The 24,139-nt window shown below is 41.3% G+C and overlaps 1 protein-coding gene across 1 annotated transcript in view; it reads left to right on the top strand.

Annotated features, from left to right (window-relative positions):
- Positions 1 to 18,082, top strand: part of Tapt1 (transmembrane anterior posterior transformation 1) — a 55,953-nt gene extending 37,871 nt beyond the window's left edge. The window contains exons 5-14 of the mRNA XM_042674776.1: positions 267 to 402; positions 1,429 to 1,526; positions 1,699 to 1,768; positions 7,283 to 7,363; positions 9,918 to 10,027; positions 10,530 to 10,589; positions 10,855 to 10,923; positions 12,496 to 12,572; positions 14,474 to 14,634; positions 15,895 to 18,082. Coding sequence (XP_042530710.1) covers positions 267 to 402; positions 1,429 to 1,526; positions 1,699 to 1,768; positions 7,283 to 7,363; positions 9,918 to 10,027; positions 10,530 to 10,589; positions 10,855 to 10,923; positions 12,496 to 12,572; positions 14,474 to 14,634; positions 15,895 to 16,124 — 1,092 coding nt within the window. The 3' untranslated portion in view covers positions 16,125 to 18,082. The remainder of the gene's footprint in view (positions 1 to 266; positions 403 to 1,428; positions 1,527 to 1,698; positions 1,769 to 7,282; positions 7,364 to 9,917; positions 10,028 to 10,529; positions 10,590 to 10,854; positions 10,924 to 12,495; positions 12,573 to 14,473; positions 14,635 to 15,894) is intronic.
- Positions 18,083 to 24,139: the final 6,057 nt, after the last annotated feature.

Below are 24,139 nucleotides of genomic sequence, written 5' to 3'. Positions count from 1 at the left end.
TGCCTCTCCTTTGCCATCAGATAAGACCTCCTTTGCTACAAACAGCTAATTAGACAAAGTCTAATTCAAATTCTGCAAACATTTTAATACTCACTGTGTACCAGAAGATAAAGACAGATAAGTAAATAAGTAAACAAAGAAGATCTTTGAGCTTTAGCTTCCCTTCAGCTAGGATTTTAAAAATCAGGTTTCCAGTTGCATCTGAATTTTAGTAGCATCTTCAAATGAATTACTAACAGGCATCTTCTCACTATTTCTCTCTGTAGGTAGCTGATCGTCTGTTTTCATCATTTGGACAAGATATATTAGATGCTCTCTACTGGACAGCAACAGAGCCTAAAGAAAGAAAAAGAGCCCATATCGGAGTGATCCCTCACTTTTTCATGGCTGTTCTCTATGTCTGTATCCTTTTAGTCTTACTGGAAATTCTAGCAGTCGGGATATGGTATTGTATTTGGGTAGCTGTTTCATAGATTTAAAGATGTCTGTGTTCATGTATAAATAAGATTAGTAAAATGTCTGCTTTTTGTAAGAAATTGTTTATTGTAATTAGAAATTATTTTCAAGAGCCCTGTGTATGTATGACTGTTGTTGGGATAACTGATTGTAATGACAAAGTAGTGTAATCTATATTGCACATTTATAAAGGTTTACTTGCACATGCATACAAACCTACTGTTAACTTCCATGTGGAGTCAGGACTCTCACAGCAATGTGTCATCTATTTCTTGTTGTCAGTGACACTTGAGAGAAATTAGATTAGTACTTGGGAGTGATGTTTGAGGGTAGAACTTATTCCAGTTTTAGTGGAGTAAAATACTCTGAATTACAAATTTTTGTGTGTATAATATGAATATAATCCTGCCTGACATGAGGAATCTTAATTTTTTCACATTTCTTACTGTTCTAGGCTAACTTTAATTATTTTCTTTTAAAATTCAAATTATCTTACTTCAAAATGTATATTTATAAATCTCTCATTATTTACTGAATATTTTTGTTTCTTATGATACTGCTTGAACCACACCTCCAGCCCTATTTACTATATTTTATTCCATTTACTTGAAAGACTCTGTGGTCAGAGTTGGAGGTGTGGCTCAGTTGGTAGTGTGCTAGCCAGTGGGCGAAATCATCAGGAACCCAGTTCAAGTGCCAGTCTTCAACCTAATAAATAAAATATTCTGTGGTCTAAATAAATGGATACAGAGAGTTACTTGTTTTATATGGAGTGTGTATATATACATATATACACATATACATATTCCATACTCGGTATATACCCAGTCAAATTTATATCACCTATTACAATTATGAAGATAAAGTGTTTGTGTAAGATTTGGTTTAGAAAATACAATTATTCCCCCCTTTCAAAATTTATAGTTATTAATATGAAAATAAGTGTAAGATTTTTCCTTGACGTATTGTTAGTTTTACATGCAATTCTCATAATGGTTCAAGCAACAACTCTCAATGTAGCTTTTAACTCCCACAACAAGTCACTGCTTACTATTATGATGTCTAATAATGTAAGTATGAGATTTTGTTTTACATATTGATTATTAAGATACTTAAGCAGTAGTATTGTAGATGAAATGAAACTGTTCTATATGTTGTTTTTTTCTCTAGGAAGTTTTGTATGTAGCAAGTCAATTTTTAAACTTAAGATGATGAAGATGATATTTCTGTTTACTATTTCAGTTTGTTGAAATTAAAGGAAGTGTTTTCAAGAAGTTTGAAAAGAACAATCTCTTTCAAATGTCAAATAGCGGTATGTACAATTAGATTCTACTTGTAGCTCTAAATAAAGTTACCATAAATAAATACTAAATAACATTTTAATAAAAAATGATTGCATTTTCTAAAACAAATAATTAGTGAGAAAAGGACTTTTTTCCACTACTGTTGCTGAACCGTGTAGGTAAAGGTTATAGAAGGACTTAGACCATCTATTAAAAAATTAATTCAAAATATTTCCTTGCCATAAACATAAATGCTAAATTATAAAATTCATTAGAATAAATGATACAGTATACAAAATATACACTCATACCTTTGTTTAGGTATTTTTAGAGATTGCACAAAACTACTAACCATAGAAGAAATAAATTGTATTTAAATTAAAAATGCCATTAAAAGAATTAAGAAAATGAAAAGGCAGGGCTGGGAAGGTGGCTCAGTGGTAGAGCGCTTGCCTTGCATGCCTGAGGCCCTGGGTTCGATTCCTCAGCACCACATAAGCAAAAAGAAAAAAGCCGGGAGTGGCGCTGTGGCTCAAGTGGTAGAGTGCTAGCCTTGAGCTGAAGAGCTGAGGAACAGCGCCCAGGCCCAGAGTTCAGGCCCCATGACTGGGCCCAAAAAAAAAAAAAAAATGAAAAGGCACATCGAAGAGTGCTACAAGAAGAGTTGAGATGTTTATAGCAAAGGATTTTTTTTATTCCTGAATATATTAAAAATTCAGCTAAGCCTGGCGTTGATGATTCACACCTATTAATACTAGCTACTCTGGAGGCTGAGATCTGAGGATTGCAGTTTGAAGCAAGAAGAGGCAGGAAAGTAATTGAGACTCTTTATCTCCAATTAATCACAGAAAAAGCCAAAAGTGGTGCTATGGCTCAAGTGGTAGAATGCTAGCCTTGAGCAAAAGGAACTTAGGGTCAGCTCCCAGGCCCAGAGTTCAAGGTCCAGGACCAGGAATATGAAAAAAAAATCAGTTAATCATTTTTCTCACTTAGAAGTGAGAAAAAAGTTTGAAAAGAACTTTGCAAAAGACATATGAACGGCCAGGTATTTGCCATTATTAGAAGAAATGTCACTAAGGGAATACAAAGGAAAGTGAGTGAAATGAGACATCCCTTTACCTACCAGACCCAGGAACTCCTAAGCCCACCAAGGCCCAAAATTAGTGAAGAAGGATGCCAAGGAACTTTCTGGTTGGTCAAAGCAAACGTTTAGAAATGTAGATTTGAAAAAGCTAGGTGAGGAACAAGGGCAACACATGGAAAACTAGCAGTGAAGTCTATTGATTCTATCGGACCACAGATCTCAAAATTCTGAGATGTAGTCTGTGCTGTATCGTCTTCTGTGTTAGTATTCTTGTCTTACACATGCATACAGCAAGTGTTGTGAAGTTGAAATGAAAGCTGAGGGGTAGGGAAAGAAGAAAGGGCTCAAGGAAAAATGGTTGCACTTGCTCAGCTTGCTCATCTCAGGCCACACCTCCAGCCTGGCTTTTAGCTAGCTATTTGGGACAGTGGAGAGTGTCTAGTGAGATTTTTTTCCTCCTCAGGCTGGCTTCAAACCATGATCATCCAGATTGTAGTCTCCTGATTAGCCAGGATTACAGACATGAACCATCATTACTCAGCTAGAAACCATATTTTTAATTTATGTTAATAACTTGATTTGAGTAGTTCTCTCTAGGGAGCTTTAAATGAAGAGATGAGCATTTGGAGTGTTTTTAGTCAGCCTATGTAAGAGCCTTGAAATTTTAAGGAGGAAATTGTGAGTGGCTTTTCACTTTACTATGGGCATGCTAATGAAATGAATGTCTCCTTCTATAGGCATGCCCTCAAAATTAATATCCTCTCATATTAGAATTCATTATTTTAGTTTTACAAAAATAGAAAAAAGATGGCACGTTGATCATGTATAAATATTAACTCAAGAAATTTAGGAGTTTATGTTGGCTTTAACTGGTTAGTAATTACTACCAAAAAAGTTTTGCTTTTTGTTATAAGTGATATAGTTCATTTTACGGTGCAAATTACCTTTAGGTTTTATAAGAAATTGCCCTGTGGTAGCTTTTGTTCCTTATTCCTAATTACTTTGGCTATAATTGTAAAAGTATAGCCCTACTGTAATACAGTAGAGTAATGAACCTAATAATCAATATACCAGAAGTACCCTAATTGTTAGTCACTACTTTTTAAGCTCGTTTAAGAAGGTTAAGAGAAGTCATTCTCATTTTAGTAAAAATTGTAATTTTCTTAATGCATAAAACTTCATCACTAATCAAAATCCTTACTGTTCTAAAGCTGAGATGTGATAGAAGTATGTTATTCATTGACTATGTAATATAATATTCCATTATAAAGGAACTTTTATAAAACATTGAGCTATTAGTACAGCAGAAAGTTTGCACAAATAATAAAAAAGAAAGTTATAGGAATAAAAATTTAAAATATCTACCAGCTCTATTGTCATAGTTAGGCTGATAAGTTCTTGAAATAAAAATATACTTCTTTATGGTGTTAATTTTCTTCTTTAAACTTATCTCTTCACATAAGATTGCATTTATCCACCAGAATTTGTTAATTTTTATTAGTCTGTACAATATTTTGAAATTGCCTGCTTTTCTAAGATATATTTTGTCATAAGTATCCTCATAATAAAATAATGTTTCCCTTCCATTAATATCAGTAGAATTGAATTGGTGGAAGGATTTCTGTATTCGTAGCTGTCCAAAAATCAGATGTTATTTACTACTTTTTTATTACATTATTAGCGTTGATAAAAAGTTACTTGCTTTATTTCAAGTAATATTCTACAGTGTTCTGTTTCTCAAAGCAATCTCATTCCAGAAAATTATGTAATGAACTTAATTTTTAGTAAATTCATTTCTTTGTTAACTTTATTATATATATCAGAAAAGGCTTGCACGCATATAGAAATAAATTTATGAATAATATAAAATTCCAATTAAAAGTACGTTGAGAAATGTAATCTCTTGAGTTAATCCAGAGTCAACTGTAAAAACATTTTTTTTGATGGTCCTGGAGCTTGAATTCAAGGCCTGAGCTTTTGTGTTCAAGGCTAGTGCTCTACCACTTTGAGCCACAGGGCTACTTCCAGTTTTAGGTGGTTAATTGGCGATAAGGGTCTTATGGACTTTCCTGCCCGGGCTGTTGTCAAAGTGTGATCCTCAGATCTCAGCCTCCTGAGTCGCCTAGGATTGTAAGCATGAGCCATCAGCACCTGGTTAAACAATTCAGTTTATCCAACTTCGATGGAATTACTCAAGGGAAAGCTTTGAAGTTACAAAATGAGCTAGATATATGATCTTGTACCTGTCAGAACATGTGCACTTGAAAATCTCCCGTGGACTTCCCTACAGTTGTATTATGCTCTCGAGGGGATGTGTGCACTCCGCACCTTGAGACCCCCACAGCAATAAGGTTACACCCCCAGACATGGCGTTGCATAAGAAATAACTACAGTTCTGTAAATAGAGCAGCAATTTGTGCCCACTAAGCTTTCAAAGAGTAAAGTTGAAGCTCAGACCAACAGCAAGTACAGAGCTGAGCTGCCCTCGAAAGGAATGTCCGTGCAGCTGACTGAAGAGTATAAGGGCTTACGGAAGGCACAGAGTAAAGGCCTATTCACTTACAGAGGACAGGGTTTTGCAGTGGAGCAGAGTCCCGGTCATGTTGCTAGTCAGTAGAAGGACCCAGGTGGAAATGATTAGAGGAGGCATCAAGGTGAGATTACATATAGAGGTAGCACAGTTTGGTGGTGTAGGTGAGCCTGGTGTTGCTCAAAGAATAGACTCGTGCAAGACACCAGTAGGTGTCTTGTTGCTTTTGAGATGTGCTGGAATGTGAATGATCGCTTTCTAGCTTTTAGGCTACACACTTGCTACAGATGCAGATGTAACTCACTTTGTTCCTTGACTACATAGAACTTGTTCTCTTTTCTTTTTTTTTCTTTTTTTTTTTGGGGGGGGGGTTCCGATCGTAGGGCCTGAACTCTGGGCCTGGGCGCTGTCCCTCAGCTCTTCAGCTCAAGGCTAGCACACTACCACTTGAGCCATAGCACCACTTCCGGCTTTTTTTTTCTGCTTATGTGGTGCTGAGGAATTGAACCCAGGGCCTAATGCATGCAAGGCAAGTACTCTTACCACTGAGCCACCTTCTCAGCCCCCAGTACTTGTTCTCATAGTTGAAAATAACTGCAAAACTGGCATTGGAAGGATCACAGTTTAAGGCCATCCTCAGCAGAAAGTTAGTGAGACCCCGTCTTAACCAATAGGTGGGTACTGTGATCTGGATCTGCCATCCCAGCTATGTGGGTACCACAAATGGGTGTGTCGTGCACCAACCCAGACAAAAACGCAAACCCCTATCCAATAGGGTTAGAGATTTGGCCCAAGTTGTAGTGCCTTCCTACTAAGCTGGTGCCCTGAGTATTTAGTTTATTAACTTGTCGTTAAATACCATTGTGAAGCCTCATTTTGTTTATTTCCTCCAAAATTCTACACATATTCCAACAAGTACAACTGTAATATTGTATTCGCTTAGCTAAGGGATTCATTAGGTCTATACGTATGTACTTAACTATGTACCAAACTGTAAGTCTGGGACATGAGAGCTTTATGTTTCCGAGTCTTATGTTTACTTCTTGCTCCTGTTGTTTCTTTTTCTATAAAATCAAAACAGCTGTCATAATTCCTCTGAAACTATTGGAGGATAACCCAGCCTGAGTACTTTAATGGTTTGGATATTTTTGAAGTTTGTTAGAAAAATTGAATATCCATGCTAGAATTATGTTGAAGAAGAAGATGGTTTGTCAGTATAATTCCAGGCCATGTATGATGTATGTATATATACTGACTGACTTCTCTGAATGGATCCTGCATGCATTGTGTAAATCAATGGCAAACTTACTACTAAGAGAAAAAAATTGCACCTATAATGAATACACACATTTTTCCCTAAACAGTCTTATCTATCAACACACCATTTTCATTGTGTTAGACATTATGAGTAATCTAGAGACAACAAAGGATATGAATATGTGCACAGCTATATGTGAATCCTGTTAGGTTTTATATAAGAAACTTAAGCATCAGCCAGGTGCCGGTGGCTCGCCTGTAATCCTAGCTACTTAGGAGGCTGAGATCTAAGGATTGAGGTTCAAAGCCAGCCCCGGGCAGGAAACGTCTGTGAGACTCTTATCTTCAATAAACTACTAGAAAACCGGAAGTGGCACTGTGGCTCAAGTGGTAGAATGCTCTCCTTGAGCTGAAATGCACAGGAACAGCGCCCAGGCCCAGAGTTCAAGCCCCACAACAGACCAAAAAAAAAAAAAGAAAGAAACTTAAGCATCCTGGGTTTTGTAGCTGAATGGATTTGGCAACCAATACCCCATAGACACTGGGGGGCAAGTGTATTTTTTGTAAATGTTTACAAATAGTATACTTTTTTCATGTATTAACAGTTACTTTATATATCGTCTGTGTTATTTAGTATGCACTGTGGTATTTGTATGTTCTCTTTTTTTTTAGATATTAAGGAGCGTTTTACCAATTATGTGCTTTTGCTAATAGTGTGTTTAAGAAACATGGAGCAGTTTTCTTGGAATCCAGGTAAATGGTTCTTCACTAACAGTGTCTTACAATACTGCTCTTAAACCAAAATTATTCTTTCACATGGCCTAAAATGAGTACAATGGGATATTTGCAGCAGCTGGTTAGCATATCAGCAATTCTTGTTTCCTGAGAATCGATGGAGCATGTTCTCAGTGGCAGGTGTGATGTGGTGTGGTACTGGCACTTCACCCAGCCTCACCTCGTCTCTGCAGTGTGAACTTGGAGAGCACCGCCAGCTGAGCATCGCGACTCACACTTTTCCCTGTGCTGGTCACTATACATACTGTGATTGCCCAGTTAGTCACACTGTGTTCATCTTAGGGGCTTTTGTCTCTTACCCATCCTCAGAATGGGGAATAAATAAAATGGTGAAAAATTAAAGAAAGTGTAAAGAATGTTGATACTAATATGAGTCCATGAATCCAGGCTAAGAAACTGTCAAAATTTCACGAATTTCCATCATCCATTTAAGTAGGCAGACTGAGCATGTTATATGTACAGACAAGGGCAAGAAACGTGAAGGTGAAAGGCACTAGAGCTCTCAGGCAGTAACTGAAATAAGTCATTCCAGTGCTGATGCCAGCTCAGTAAAACATGGTCACTTATCAGATAGCTCAAGGAATTTGGAAACTTTTTTAATGCCTAACATTTTTGTACAATTTTGTTCTTAATGGACCAGAAAATTTTAATTCGTTGCTTGTTTTCCAGTTTCTGTGGAGAAACAGAAACAGAGAAAATGAGATACACGATCTTAGAAATAGATTTCCAAAGATACTTTCTTATGAAAAATACAAAATCGAGAAGTAGATCTTACAATGACATGAGCTCTCAGCAGATTGAGAGACCACATGACTTGTGTTACGAAAGCTGCTCCCGTCCATCTGTACTTGGATTCTCTGGGAACCTGGATCATTTTGACAAATGACCAGTGTAACTAGGCCAGCACAGAGTCCACAAAAAGCAGAATGGGCATGTGTGGCTGGTCCCAGGAGCCCGTGGGCATCAGCGATCCTAGCTCAGGTTGTTGCACCCAAGGACAGAGAGACGCCATGTAAAGTCACATTCTCATTGGTGAGTGTCTTTCAGCAGATTATCCGAAGTCTCCTCATCACTATGGTAGCAGATAAAATGATAAAGTGAGCACTGAATGAATCCATCATTCATTCATTCACTTTTAGTGGTTTTTTTTCCTCATTGTCTTGTTTTAAACCAAAATATCTTTAAATGTTTTTTTATTGTGAAAATACTGTACAGAGGGGTTACAGATACATGAGCAAGGTAGTGAGTACAGCTTATCAAGCATTGTTGCCTCCTCCTTTGTTTTCCCCTACCATCCTGGCCCTCCCATCTCCATGACTCTTCACCCCACCCCACCCCCCCGCCCAAATTGTAAAGTTTGATGTTCAACGGTGTCTCGTACATCTCATTGTTATAATGGGTCAACCAAAATATCTTTGATGGATGCTTTACCTAAATGCCCGGGAGGATTAGTTACATGAAAATAATACTAGATATTTGTGTGTCGGGTGCATTGTTGTGTACTATTACCATATGTAATTTTCACTACATGTAATGTGGATCCTGTGTTATCCTTGTTTTATTGATGAAGAAATGGAATATCGGTAATTAAGGTCATATATACTTAGTAGAAATGTTTATAATTAAAAGTGTCCCTCCCGGTTTCCAGACCTTTCCTGTGCAGCCAGACTCAGGAAAGCTGTCCCATTGCCACCACAGTGACAGGGCCCCAGCTCCAGACGCTCCGTCTGAATTGATGGACCTTGGCAGCACTTCCAGTCACCTTTTTCTTGCTTTGACCCACTGTTAGGATCTCCAGCATCTTATAAGCTATCTATTGGTGTTTATTTTTTTTGTAAATCAGCTACCTAGTACTGAATTGAGATCTTAATGAACACCATAAAAGTACAGAGATTTAACAGTGAAATAAATGGTCAATCCATTTCAGTCACAGTGATCGAAGAAGGAAACAAACTGCTGTTACTTCAGCATACCTCTGCCACCAGGTCTCTGTCATGTAGAGGCTTCCTAACCTTACTACTGTCCACAAGCAGGAAGTAATACTTGGACGTACTGAGCATTTGTTGAGTGAACTGTCCAATCTAGTAAAATGAACCTCTTTTTTTTTTTTTGTCGGCCGTGGGGCTTGAACTCTGGGCCTGGGCGCTGTCCCTCAGCTCTTCAGCTCAAGGTGAGCGCTCTACCACTTGAGCTACAGCGCCACTTCCGGTTTTCTGGTGGTTTATTGGAGATAGGAGTCTCACGGTCTCTCCTGTCCGGGCTGGCTTTGAACCGCGATCCTCAGATCTCAGCCTCCTGAGTAGCTAGGATTGCGGGCGTGAGCCACCAGCGCCCGGCTTGAACCTCTTTTTTTTTAAATAAAGTTTATAGTTAATTCAGTACTACTTTCTCAACATCATTTATTGAAAATATACTCTTTCCCTGTGGCTATTTCAGATTTATAATAGCTTGTGATACAGATTCAATTCATTTTAAGAGATTTAATTGTCTCTCATTTTTCCATACTTCTTAGATCATCTGTGGGTGTTATTTCCAGATGTCTGTATGGTGATTGCATCTGAAATTGCTGTGGATATTGTAAAGCATGCCTTTATCACCAAGTTCAATGACATTACTGCAGATGTATGTATTTCTCTTAAGTAATTCAGTGTATAGACATTCCTTAATCTAAAATTATAGATGATAATAGGTTACTACTGAAGTTAGAATTGTAATTTTATCTTTTTAAAAATTAGTCCATTACTGAAAGTATTTTTATTAAGTCATATTGTGCCTGTTTTTAAAAGTAAAACTTATTGGCTGGGATTTAATTGTGTTTTTCATTTTTTTATTTAACAATGCCTTTTTTGTGTGTGATTATAAATAAATTTTCTAAGTTTTAAAAGAGCCATATATTTTGTGAAAACTCTTTGATGGAGCTCTGAGGGGTTTGTTTTATATTATGACCAAGTTCCATAGAATTTCCATAAATAGATACATAGCTGTAGTATTGTATATGTGGTAGAATGTAGAATTACCTGGGATGTCTTTCATTGCTGCTTCAACCCTAGTAGCTCAACAGATTTCTCAGATTTAGGAGAATGTGCTTTTAATGGACTTACCCTGGTTGCTTATTTCTCTTTAGGTCTACAGTGAATACAGAGCCAGCCTTGCTTTTGACCTTGTTAGCAGCCGCCAGAAAAATGTGAGCATAGCCTAACATTGACTAAACAGTGGCTAAACTGTGTAGACTTATATCTGTCCAGATGGTAAACATTAAATAATATATGATTTCTACATCATTGTGATAATTATATAAGCTTGTAGATTTCCACATTATTTTACTAAATTATGTGACAAGTGCCAACTTCTCTTCCGGCTCTCACCTGTGTTGAACTCTGGGTGGGGACATGTGGACAGTGTTTTTTAATGCTGCTTAGCCCCCTAAGTGAATGCTCTCTTCCCTACAGGCATACACTGATTACAGCGACTCGGTGGCCCGCAGGATGGGGTTTATTCCTCTCCCACTAGCTGTTTTAGTAAGTCCATGCTGTTTTCTCTTTGGTAATGATGAGATAGCTGTCATTATATAGTAGTGAGTGGATTATCAACAAGTTTGTTTCAGCAGGACTTGATCTAAACATTAAAGATGAACAACTTAGAAGAAAAGTTTAAATTATTGTGTGGCCTTTTTAAGCTCTCCAGTAGTCAAGCAGAAGGAACAATGGATTTCCTAACAGTGTAAACACTCTAGGATATTCATTTGGCAAAGGTTGCTTTTTCCCTGAGTAATGGGGGGGAGGGGGTCGCTGGTGTGGCCATGTAGCAGGTATGACAGTGTGCTGCTTTGATGCACTCATCCCACTTGTAGGGATTTAGCCTAAGGAAATGGTTAGAAAAGGCACACAATGGTTGATGAGCAGGGCTAAGCACTGATATCACTTACAATACCAAAACTTTGGAAATAGTTCAGCAAAGTGTGGTAGGCCCAATTAAGGCATTTGGTATTTTGAGATTACCTTTTTTGTGGGTGTGCCAGTTCTGGGGCTGACCTCAGGCCCTGGGCACTGTCCCTGAGATTTTATTGCTCAAGGCTGGCACTCTACACTTGAACCAAAGTTCCACTTCTGTCTTTCTTGTGGGGAGAGACAAGAGTCTCATGGATTTTTCTTGCCTGTGCTAGTTTTGAACCACAACCTTCATATCTCAGTTTCGTGAGTAGCTAGAATTATAGACATACGCCACTGGCACCCGACTATGAGATTACCTTTATAAGGGGGAGAGAGTGTGGGGCGTATTCTGGGGCTTGAACTTAGGACCTAGCTACTACTTCCCCTGAGTTTTTGTGTTAACTCAATCACTTAAGCCACAGCTCCACTTCCAGCTGTGTGTGTGTGTGTGTGTGTGTGTGTGTGTGTGTGTGTGTGTGTGTGTGTGTGTGTGTGTGTGTGTGTGTGTGTGTGTGTGTGTGTGTGTGTGTGTATGTGTGTGTGATTAATTAGAGATAAGAATGTCATGGACTTTCCTGCCTGGGCTGGTTTCAAACTGCAGGCCTCAGATCTCAGCTTCCAGATTAGCTAGGATTACAGGCATGAGCCACCAGTGCCCAATGAGATTACCATGTTTTAAATAAAAATTTCCCCATTCCTACAATTCAAAATTCATCCTATTATGGTCAGAAAATATAGGGTTTTTTTTGTTGTTTTTGTTTTGGTGGGGGTGTTGTCTTTTTTTTCTGGCACTAGAGCTTGAACTCAGGGACACATACTCTCACTCAGCTTTTTACACTTATGGCTGGCTCTCTACCCTGTGAGCCACACCTCCACTATATGGCTTTTTGCAGTTGAAGTTTGAGTCTGCCAGACTTTCCTGCCCATCCTGGCTTTAATCTCCCATCCTCAGATCTCAGCCTCCTCAGTTGCTGGAATTACAGGCATTACAAATTTACAGCTACTCTCTCCATCTTAAACAAAGGTCATAAATGGGACCTGAGTGTTACAGTCAATCTTATAAAAGTCATAGGTGGGACCTTAGTGTTACAATCACTATGAAGAAATCTTTTATTTAAAGATTAAGCAATAACTCTGTTGTTTTGGTTTGTTTCTGGCTAGCTCATCCGAGTTGTAACCAGCTCAATTAAAGTACAAGGAATCCTGTCTTATGCCTGTGTCATACTCTTCTATTTTGGGTAAGATTGGTTATTTCTTGAATATGTTTTGATTTTATAGTAAATTACAAATGTAAGGAGTAATGGAAGCTGATAGCACCCAAACAATACTGAAATGTTTTACTTTAAGTGCTTTCAATTAGATTTTTCATTTTTGTGTCAGTACTGCACTCAGGGCTCAGCAAGGTATTTTGGATCATCACCTCCAGCCGTTTTGGCTCTAGTCAAGATCTCACTTCTTCCCCATGCTGGCCTGGAGAGTGATCCTCCTGTTTTATACTTTCCACTATTGCTGGGGTAATAGGCATGTTCTACTACACCTAGCTGTTGGTTCACATGGGTTCTCAAATTTTTTTTACAAAGTTGGCTTGAACTGTGATCTTCATCTCCACCATCTAAATGAGATACCACACCTAGCCATATTTTCTTCTGTAGAAAAAAAAAGTGCTCTTGCAGTCATTTTTCCATATTTAAAAACACTCGTGAGGGGGCTGGGAAGGTGGCTCAGTGGTAGAGTGCTTGCCTTGCATTCTTGAGGCCCTGGTTAAATTCCTCAGCACCACATAGCAGAAAAAGCTGGAAGTGGCGCTGTGGCTCAAGGGTAGAGCGCTAGCCTTGAGCTGAAGAGCTGAGGGACCAGCGCCCAGGCCCAGAGTTCAGGTCCCACCATCGACCAAAAAACAAACACCCTTGACTTTATATTGTTTGCCACATTGAGTTATTAGCACATAGCCTATCAACCCAAAGATGATAGGTACATGGCATAAATGTACATAGTATGACTATTGTAACTTACATTCTGGTTAAGAGTAAGCAAACAAAGCAATTTAAGATACTCATAAATGATAAAAGCATAGAATATTGGTTTTGCCTTTACTAGTTTTCTCAAGAAATGAATTTAGGCTGGGCACAGTGGCTGTGCCTAAAATCCTAGCTACTCTGGAGGCAGAGATAAGGAGGATCACAGTTCAAGGCTAGACAGAATACAAAAGTTTACCAAGACCTCATCTTAGTAAATAAGCTGAACCTAGTGACGTATGTCTTTAATTCCAGCTAAAAGGAAGGTATAGGTAGGAAGATGTTGCCACAAGACAATGGAAAGGTATCTCCTGTCTGAAGGGTGTGGCTGAGAAGATACTTGTCAATAAACCCTGTATTCCTAGGAGCTCAGGGCAATTGCAAAGTGGCTGAAGAGGAAAATGGCTCAGACCAAAGGACAACATCTCTCCTGTTTTTAATTATTTCATGGGTCAAATAAGGAGTCTGTTCCCAGCCAGAGCAGTTTTCAGACTCCTGGACACTGACTCTGACCATGCTCTGGCTCCCTCTTCCCTTGGCCACTGCCTTGTAAATGGACCTCGTTCCTGTACGGTGATTGGCCACTGCCTGTAAATCGACCTTGCCCCCGTATAGTGATTGGCTGCTGCCTTGAAAATGGACCTAATCACTGCATGGTGATTGGCTGTTGCCTTGTAAATGGACTTGTCCTTGTATGGAGATTGGTCCCTGCATCATAAAGGGGCCTTGCCCCTGTACAGTGAAGCCCATTCATGAATGGGCTTGGAATACACACACCCAGAATTACCAGATGCTACAGGGATTATTATAACAGTGTGGAATTACAAGTTTCTTTTTATTTTCTTTATTGCTCATTGTGTAAACTAAACATTTTTGTACTGAAAGTATTATTTAGTCTTTCCAACTGGTAGACTTTCTTATGAGAACTAAGTTTATGAGACAGTTTTTCCATGTGATAAGCCTTGGAAAGCTTAGACTTTGCATAAGCAACTCATACACCTGTAACTTGTCCTGTGATTCCTGGGTCCACCTCTTCTCACCCAGCCCCACATATCCTTAGCTTAGAGTAGAAGGTGGTAGTCTAGATGAACAACTGCGAAGCTTTGTTTTGTTTTCTATTTTAGGTTGATATCACTGAAAATACTTAATAGCATTGTGCTGTTGGGGAAATCGTGCCAATATGTGAAGGAAGCCAAAATGGAAGAAAAGCTGTTCACCCCTCCCCCAGCCAGCACTCCGGGCAAGCCAGCCAGTAAATCACAAGGCAAATGTAAATCCTCACAAGGTATACTGCTCTGCAGCCCTCCCCAAGGACTTCCAGAGTTTATGTCCAAACTCATCCTAACAAAAACCACTTTCAGTCACTTGTTTCTAGTTATTTGGGCTAATGGGTAGATTTTCGATCTCACACACATGTGAACAGTGCTCTGCATGTTTGCATTAGTTTACTCATTGCTTGGTGGGTAACTACCTGCCAAGTGGTACCAGGGCAGGGGTCCAGCAGTGAGAAAATGGCTCTGTCTCTGCTCTGGTGGAGCTGCTTCTAGACTGTTAGATGGAAGGGATGAGAAAAAAAAACAGGCACCATAAAGCCCATCCAGGCACCCGGGCTTTGAGAGGAGCTATGACTTGGAGCTGAGAGCCGGCCGGTGCAGGGCTTTGAGCAGAACACATGATGCAACTGGAGCTTTCTCAGACCTGTGGATGATAGACAGAGGGCAAGTGCAGAAGCAAGCGCAAGGCAGACGCAGATAATTAGTTGTTGAGCCAGTGAGTCCAGCCCAGGTCAGCTGTCCCTAAGGCCAGGCTGGAGAATTCCAAAGACCTAATAAACACTGACACACTAAAGTTTGTTAGGTGCATTTTCTTTCTGGTTTATACTTCCTAGAAGTACACATACTTCATTCACTAAGTCTAGCTAATGTGACTACAAATAAGAGGTAGAATGCTTTAGAGTGCTGGTGGAACCAGAGATGATTTTTCAGGTCTGCGGGCAGCCATATTACGATACGGTGCTAGGAGAAGGAACGGCTCTTTTCAGAACTGGGAGATTATGTTAGCTGTGTGGTATGATCAACACAATACTCCCTTTTATATACATTTGGATAAGCTGGGTGCCAGTGGCTCACACCTGTAATCCTAGCTACTCAAGAGGCTGAGATCTAAGGATTGTGGTCTGAAGCCATCCCAGGAAGGAAAGTCCCTGAGGCTCTTACCTCTACCCACCAAAATGCCAAAAGTGGTGGCACTGTGGCTCAAATAGTAAACCGCTAGCCTTAAGCAAAAGAAGCTCAGGGATAGGGCTCCGGCCCTGAGTCCAAGCCCCAGGACTGGCACAGGAAAAAAAAAAGTTTGGATAAAAAGCAAATTTGGTGTAGCAGCTAAGTTTTATTTTAAATTACAGCTGTGTATACAGTCAGCTGTTCACTGAGCAGGAGGATAACGGATACTTTTAGTAGCACTGGAAACAGGAATGTTGATAATGCTCATTTACTGTAACTAGAGGAGAATCATTCTCTAACTCAGTGGGCCTGCTTTCCCCTAGGCCTTTCCACAGAAGAAAGCCTGCCTGCTTCTGTCACCAGCCAGCCCCCTCATCAAAAGGAAAATGTCATACCATTACTTGTGACCAGCAATTCTGATCAGTTTCTGACAACCCCAGATGGTGATGAGAAGGACATAACACAGGAAAATTCAGAGTTAAAACACAGATCCTCAAAGAAAGATTTGCTAGAGATAGACAGGTTCACAATTTGTGGAAACCGAATTGACTGAATCCTGTGGTTTGTGTGTGGAAGAAGCTGAGCCCCGGAGCAGCAGGAGCTGGTGCTGCCGGGACAGACGGATGCTACATGGCACTTAAATATTTATTTAAAAACTTAAATTATTCATGGCAAGCGAATCTTTGGATCTTCCTTCCAACACGTGTGGTCTGGCTGAAGGTCAGCTCACAGGACAGCAGCGTCCTCCAGCCTTGGCTCCGGGCCACTCCATGGAGCACTTCCTCCTGCAAGGCCCGGGGGCTACAGCAGCACTTCCGGGACCCTGCAAAGCAGGGTCAAGTCCTTTGGCTTTGTCAGCTTCCAGAATGTTGGATTTTGCCTCAGAGCCTCAGCAGTGTAAGGACATACCTGGGAAACTGTGAAGCTTTTACCGTGAAATACCTTTCCAGTCTCATGCTATTTTCACAAAGTTTTCAGAGGTCATCTGCCAAAGCATTACAAAGTTCTTAAAAATATGTCAAGATAAATGTTCTTACCACCAGAGTAATCCTTGAAGATACATCTGAATTAATCAGAATAAAGACTGCCTTCAATAAGACTGAATAAATTGTAATGTTTTATAGAATACAAAAAAAATCCCAGCATCAATTCATTTATTTAAAAGAAAAAAAATTAGTTCATGAAGGTATGCATCACTGAGAAAATGTTTAGTCATTTTTCAGTTTACTCTAAAGCAAAATGTGATCTGTGTGGTATTTAATTGCAGTGGATAAAATAGAAACTTCCGTAGAAAAAGGCACCTTTTTTTTTTAAACTGAAAATGCAGAGCAGTGTTAACTTAAGTATAGTTAACTAGTTTCGCTTCAAAATGAATCGCTTCATCAGTTGTTACCACTAGAAAGATTTGGTGTTAAATGGCTGAAAATTTGTAAGTCCACAAAATTCAAAACTGTTGGCTTGAAATGGATTTTTTTAAGGGGCAGTTTTGACGTCAGTATTCCAAATGAATCTCGCAACTCACCTCTCCAGCGCTGCTACAAGGGCAAGCCAGCCACCCTCTATCTGGACCACCTGCGGTACACCTGCACCCAGGCAGAGGCTGTGTTGTGGGGAGGGGTGATGGTGGGCATGCTCATGCTATGCCGGAGGGGACGGCAGAGGCAGGGTGAGGGAGGGCTTGGGACGGATGGAGGCTTGCTGGGGCAGAGGAGGCATTTGAAGGTGGATATTGGGAACAGCAACCAAAAAAGTACTTTTCAGTTTTGTTTGAGATGAAGTTTGCATTTCTGCTGTCTTACCAGTTAGCAATCTGCATCATACCCGCTGTGTTTTGAGACTCCTTTCTGCCTTTCTATACGGATTTGACTACTGCTGATTGCAGAACTGTCTAGAAGATGGTACTATTAACTTTACTTTGTTCAATGTTTCAATTTTGAAATTTAACTCTCATGCAAATGTTCCAGGCATATTTACACAGAAGGTGAATTTTAGGTCACTTGTCTATACCTTGGATAAAATGCAAAGCAAGCTTAAATGCTTTGGCTTGTTCATTTGGAACATAAAAGTGAATTTTAATGTTTTGCACTAACTAAAGAAATCTGAAGATTGATGTTGAAATATTGTACAGACATGCCTTGTGAAGCCAGAAAGTATTTTTAAGTTAAAAAAAAAAAAAAAAGAACATGGTTTTTGGGCTGTGTGTGTCCCAGGGGGGCCCCATTTGAAGCTATTCTTTTTTCTATCTCCTTTTCACCAACTAAAGGGACAATGTTTTGGTGAACGGGAGCAGTCTGAACGTGCTCTGGCCAGAGCAGGAGCAGGGTTTGGGTTTCCTTTAGTCCCGCCTGAATTCTCTGTCACTGTGCCGTTGTTTTCATTTCTTCTGAAGATGCTGTTGGGAGTTTGGGAGGATATGCATTTCTTCTGTCATAATGGCATTCAGTACTAATTTTATAAGTGCATCTTGTGTGAAACTCAATAAATTCAATTTTGTAATCTTTTTTTTAAAAAGGTCACTGCATTTATTTCCATGATGTTTTCCACTACATTTGGTGGGGGTATATGTTTTCTACACCAGGGTAAGAATGTATTTCCAATTTACAAGTGAGAGGCCTGGCGTTTGTTCTGGAGTGGCCATCGTCCATTTGAATGGCTCCAGCCTTGACCCTTGAGCAGCTCTGGCCACGAGATGCCAAATGCATTTTGTGTGTATCATGGTGTCACGCCATGAATATGCTTTTCCCTTCTTGGGAGTTTTGATTAAAAAAAAATAATTAAAGCACATCATTTAGCATTGCCTTTCTAGGTTTCCCTTTGGAATCAAAGCACACCTACCCAATGTCATTCATGAATTTGTCCAGATTTTCTTGCACACTTGGGCAAGGTTCATTGTAGTTGTACAAAGGAGTTACCATTCCAAAAGCAGTTTACGAATGCATGTGTCTTGATCAGTGTCACCCCTTTCAACACTCACCCACCCCTCTCAACCCAGCCCTTCCCTCACTTTTCTTAATTTTGTATGAAATTTATTGAATTTGTTAACTAACAAAGCAGTTTATGCATCTTGATCTGTCACCCATCCAAAATTTTTACCCCCTTCCCTTATTTTTTTTAAAATTTTTGTGGTATATACAATGAATTCTTGATTGCGTTGTCCCCTCTGCCCCCCTTCATTTGTTTGCCCCTCTCCCCTTGGCCTCACCCGTCCCCACTTGCAAGTAACCATTTCCTGGTACTTTTTTTTAATTGGGTTTTGACTTTGTCTTTCTAAAGTATTATAATATTTGTGTTCTCCATAGTGTTTTGTAGTTGAGTCAATGCATTTGTAACCACTTGCATCAAGGTTCAGATTTTATATTCATTATACATAGCATGCAAGAAACTTGGTATAAGCAGCTCCTCAAAACAACTTCTACCACTGTTAACAGAAGAGATGAGTTCACTAAGTAGCTTTAACCACTGCATTTCAGTACACATGGGCCTTAGGTAGTAGTTCCACACAGGTTTGTGGATCTCCTGTGCGGCAGGGACTGTCCTGGGCAGGGGTCAGCAGGAGGTCAAGTTGTCCACACACCAAAGGACCTTTCAGGCTGATTTCAGTCCCCAAATTTAAAACAACAGTGTTTGTAACACTGGTTAGTTTTTTTTTTTTCTTGTTATGTTTGTTTAAGAGAACCCCAGCTGGTTTACAGTGCTTGTATAAAGTAGAAAGAAATCAGAAAATGTTTTTTCACTAAAGAACTGCAAGCTGTGCAAAGACCCTGGCCTCCTGGGCATGGCTAGCGCGTCAGCACCTCATGGTGGACTGCAGTGCCTGCCCCCCTGCTGTTGCGTGCAGCCACCTGGCAAGTGCTGGCCCATGGGGGGGTCAGTGGGAGGCATGTGCACTAGGGCCCCGAAGTGAGTCGGAACCCAGAGAAAGTGACGCCCTTGCCTCACCATACAGATGAGTGCATCGCACTCTGGATGGTCTGAAGAGGCGAGCTGTTAGGGTAGAAAACATCTTAGGCTATACACCAGGGCCACTAACAGGAAATGTTTTTAGTCTAGGCCGCAGGGCCTGAAAGGTCTGGGTTTTAACGTACCCCTACTGGTATACCAGAATCTGAAAAGATCTGTAGATCTTGACTTCAGAGAGATGAGGTGAAACACTTTTCTGAAGATACTCAGAAGCGTGCTTACTCCTGTGTATTGTGTCTAGTTGTACTTTTTGGGGGTCTGACTCCCGTCACCATCCCCCCCATTCCCCACCCCCACCCTAGCAACTGAACAGCAAGCTGGCTCTTACGTGGCCACGTCCTGTGTGTTCTCATACTCTGGTCAAACACATTTCTTGCCCCTTATCTTTCAGGACAGGGTATGCACAGTAAGAATAAATCATGAGTACAAACTTAACAGCAAGGAGGTGTGGAGGCAAAAGCAGTTCATAAATTCACAGAGCAGGAGAGCCACAGTGTGCTGTTGGAGGCCGCCTGGGAGCTACCGCAGGGGTGCAGTTGGAGGAGGGAGTGGTGTTCCTTCATGCCCTGGGCACGCCGGATGGTTTAGATTGTGCCTTTAATTCGATTAAAGAGGAATGTATGTCTTGGAGAGGGGAAGTTGCTGGGAGGAAATCAGCTGTGGGAGGGAGTTACTTCTAGGGAACTGGAAAGTAGAGATCAGCCTCAGCCATGCAGAGAAAACAGCACTGCTGGTCTACGCATAAGATAGGAACATTAACATGTTAATGAGAGGCGTATTTTTTTTTACCTAGTGTAGGAACGCTGTATTTACTATTGATTGATATTTAAAGAAATGAAGAATCAGGCATCAGTCCGTATTTTTGCCTTGAACACAGAACTTCCGTTTGGGCAAGTGGGAAAGCCATGGAGGAGATGGGTTCTGGGGAGCAAAGTTGGCACTGTTTTTAGATCGGTAACCGCAGAGTGAACAGGCATTTTCAGGGTGATCATCCTACTAAGAGGGTACTTTCAAAACCTCAGTTCTTTTCAATGAGCCTATTCGTTTAGCTATGTTTACATAAGGATGTAAACGCAGGGAAGGTCAAAGGCTAGTTATTCATGCCAAGGTGAACCAGGAAGTGAAATGCAGAAGAAGAATGCCTAAGTATCCTGCTGGACTTGACTGCATAGTGTCTGTGTGGCACAGCACAGAACTTGTGTGTGGTTAAACTGACCCAGCAGTCTTGACCCCACATGACAAGTGCCAGGGTGCTAGCTGTAGGAGAATGACCCGTGTAGAAAGGTTCTACTATGATTGCCTCGGAAGCCCTAACACCTTGTAATCCTTTCTGGCATAGTTGGGTGAATAAAAGAGGAGCCGTTGTAGAGGATGTACAGTTGAGCTTCTTTGGGGGTGAGGAGAGAGCAGGATTAGACCTTAGACCCATAAGAAGGGAAGGAAGAGCAAGGCATGCAAGACTGAAGTAGGATCTTCCGCAAACTACTGCACAGAGCCAACAGAAAGCTTCAGGAGGGAATCAACTTGAAGACAGAGGCTGGGTCTCAAAGCGTTGTAATTCTTTACCACGCATCTTGGATCTGATCCTGTGAACAGAGAAGAAGAAAGGGAAGCTTGAGCGGAATTGTACATTGGGTTGTTATAATAATTAAAGGAGAAGATCAGTGTGTTAGGAAAGGCAGCCTGGTGGCCTTTTACAAAGCTTAAAACATCTTTTAACAGCTAGGGTGATTTTGGGGGAAAGGCCTGTGCTAGACTCAGCTGCATTCTCCTATTTTATCTCTACTTCTCTATGAAATACGTGATGGTGTCCATTTCCTGGAAAGGGTAAGTAGCTTGTCCGAAGCAGTGAGCCACACTGCAGGAAGTCAAACCGTGGCAACGTGGGCAGGGAGGTGACTGGGGCCTTGCACGTCAGGGATGAGGATGCTGGGGTTGAAGCAGCTTGTGGAACCTTGTGGAAGGACATGGGGGCTATGTATCTATCACTAGGAAGTTCAAGGAGAAGTGGCTGGCTGTGACCTGCCATCCCACACCTGCCCATGTCTACAAACCAGGGATAACTGTGTCCGCCTCCAAATGAGTGAATCCACAGCACTGTCCACCCAGGTCATGCTGCCCGCCACGGCATGGAGCCCCAGCGCCAGAGCAGTGCACCTCGCAGGCTGGTCCGTGGATCCCAGCATCTTATCACCTGGAAAAGGGTTGCAGTGCAGATTCCAGGGCCCCTTCTAGACATGCTGAATCAAACCCTGAAAGGCTGGCCCTGAGTTCAGGCTTCAGTGACTCTCTGCCCACTAAAGGAGATTTTAGCCTGACACCTCACTCTCAGAACTTTGGGTCCAAGCCTTTACCTCTCTTTTTCCCCAGGAAATGAATGGAGAGACTAAGATAGGATTTAGGTGCCAGAAGTTGGCTAACAGATGCCTAGACTTTATTTAAAATCTGTGTTCCAGTACTGTCATTTGCTTAAAGCCAGGCAGCTACCTAGAGGAAAAAGCAAGTTTAATGTGAGTATTTTGGGTTTCTTTTGTATGTTTTTCCCCCCATGGTATAAGCCCTGTTTTCACTGTATTTGATTACAGTGCCTTGCACCTTGTATATACATTTTTCTAATTTAGAGAGGGGAAGGGAAATAACAAAATGCTGAAACAAGGATACAGGTTGACCCATTGTAACAATGAGATTTGTACAAGACACTATGGTGAAAACAAACTTTACAACTTGGTGAGGGAGGAGTTGGGGAGGTGGGGAGGAAAGGGATGGTAGAGGAAAAACAAAGGAGGGATAACAATGCTCGACAGGAAATGTGCACATTGCCTTACTTATGTAACTGTAACCCCTCTGTATAGTATTTTACAATAAAAATATTTTTTAAAAAGAAAAAGCAGGTTTAGAGCCAAGGGCTTCTAGGTCTTCCTCAAAACCCCCATATTAAGGCTAGGTGCTGGTAGCTCACGCCTGTAATCCTAACTACACAGGAAGCTGAGAGCTAAAGATCATGGTTTGAGGGCTGGGAAGGTGGCTCAGTGGTAGAGCGCTTGCCTTGCATGGATGAGGCCCTGGGTTCGATTCCTCAGCACCACATAAGCAAAAAGAAGCTGGAAGTGATGCTGTGGCTCAAGTAGTAGAGCACTAGCCTTAAGCTGAAGAGCTGAGGGATAGCGCCCAGGCCCAGAGTTCAGGCCCACAACCTGACCCCCCCCCCAAAAAAAAAGAAAAAAAAAGATCATAGTTTGAAGCCACCCAGGGAAGGAAAGTCATAAGACTCTTGTCTCCAACTAACCACCAAAAAGCCAGAAGTAGAGCTGTAGCTCAAGTGATAGAGTGCTAGCCTTGAGCAAAGAGAAGCCTTGAGTTTATGCCCCAGAATACTCTCTCTCTCTCTCTCTCTCTTTCTCTGTACACACGCACACGCACACACACACACACACACACACACACGCACACACACATGAAAATCATATTCCTCCTAGTGCACTCCAGGACTCTGTCCCCAGCTGTAGGCAAGAGAACCTTTCTGAAGGGTCATGCAGAAAGCCCTGTGCACTGGGCCAAGGTACCATGTGACTCCAAATCTGTCATCCCCAGAGTAGAAGGAGAGAGAATGGATGTGACCCACTGGTTCAACACGAAATGTCTTGTGGGAGATTCCTTTGCTCTTTGCCATGACCCTGCAGATCCAGGCGCAGGCATTGTAACCTACAGTGCAGGTGAGGTTCCCTTCTTGGAAGTTCATGTTTCAGTGGACAGCATAGATGATACGTATCAATGGCTGCATATTTCAGAAAGTGGCCTGTGCTATTGCGGTAACAAGGCATGTGGGAAGACTTGATGATTTCTTAACCCTGAATGCTCAAGACCTCCAAAGGCAATGGACAAGACCTGAGCTAGAAGAATTTATTGGAAGGCCAGCAAGTGCACATGCTGCGGTGGAAGTGGGCAGGGTACACTCACGAGCCGGAGGGGTAGAGGAGCAAGGAGGACCTTTGCAATGAGGGGAGGAGGAGAAGGTTGAGGTCTCAGTCACCAAGCCCCGGGGCCAGGAGGAGTTAGTTAAACCTTGCCTGGGAACCAGGTGAAAAACATCTCAAGGCAATTCGTGTGGAATTGGAAAGGCCGGCACAGAGCTGTTTATGTGAAATGAGCTGGGCTCAGACAAACCCAGAGCCGACCCGGGGCAGCGTGGCTCCGGTAAAGCAATGTCTACTTCTGCAGTGCCTTCTGCCATCCTTCAGTGATCCGCACACAGAAAACTGAACCCAGCCTTTGTCCATCTGCTCCTCCAGCCCGGAACACTGCTTGGTAGACAGCACCCACTTTTATCTGATTTTATTTCTTACAGGGAAATCATGACATTGAGTTCTTTCTAGCTGTCACTCAGCTGGAGCAGTCCCTGAGTTCTGAGCAAATTCGAGGCTGAGCTGTCCAGTGAGCGAGGCTAGGCAGACATTGCACAGTCTGCACAAGTTGAGTCACAGGAAATTCTTTTCACAACCAGTCACCTAGGTAGGAAGTTCCAGAGCCAAGAGTCAACCTTCACCCATCTAACCACAGTGCTGATCCTTAGCTACAACGTATTCCAGAGAAACCAGGACATCTCTGCAG

This window comes from Dipodomys spectabilis, unplaced genomic scaffold, assembly GCF_019054845.1.
Source record: "Dipodomys spectabilis isolate Male_0828 unplaced genomic scaffold, ASM1905484v1 ptg000021l, whole genome shotgun sequence".
Classification (NCBI taxonomy): domain Eukaryota; kingdom Metazoa; phylum Chordata; class Mammalia; order Rodentia; family Heteromyidae; genus Dipodomys; species Dipodomys spectabilis.
This window is presented reverse-complemented; position numbering and strand designations above follow the sequence as displayed.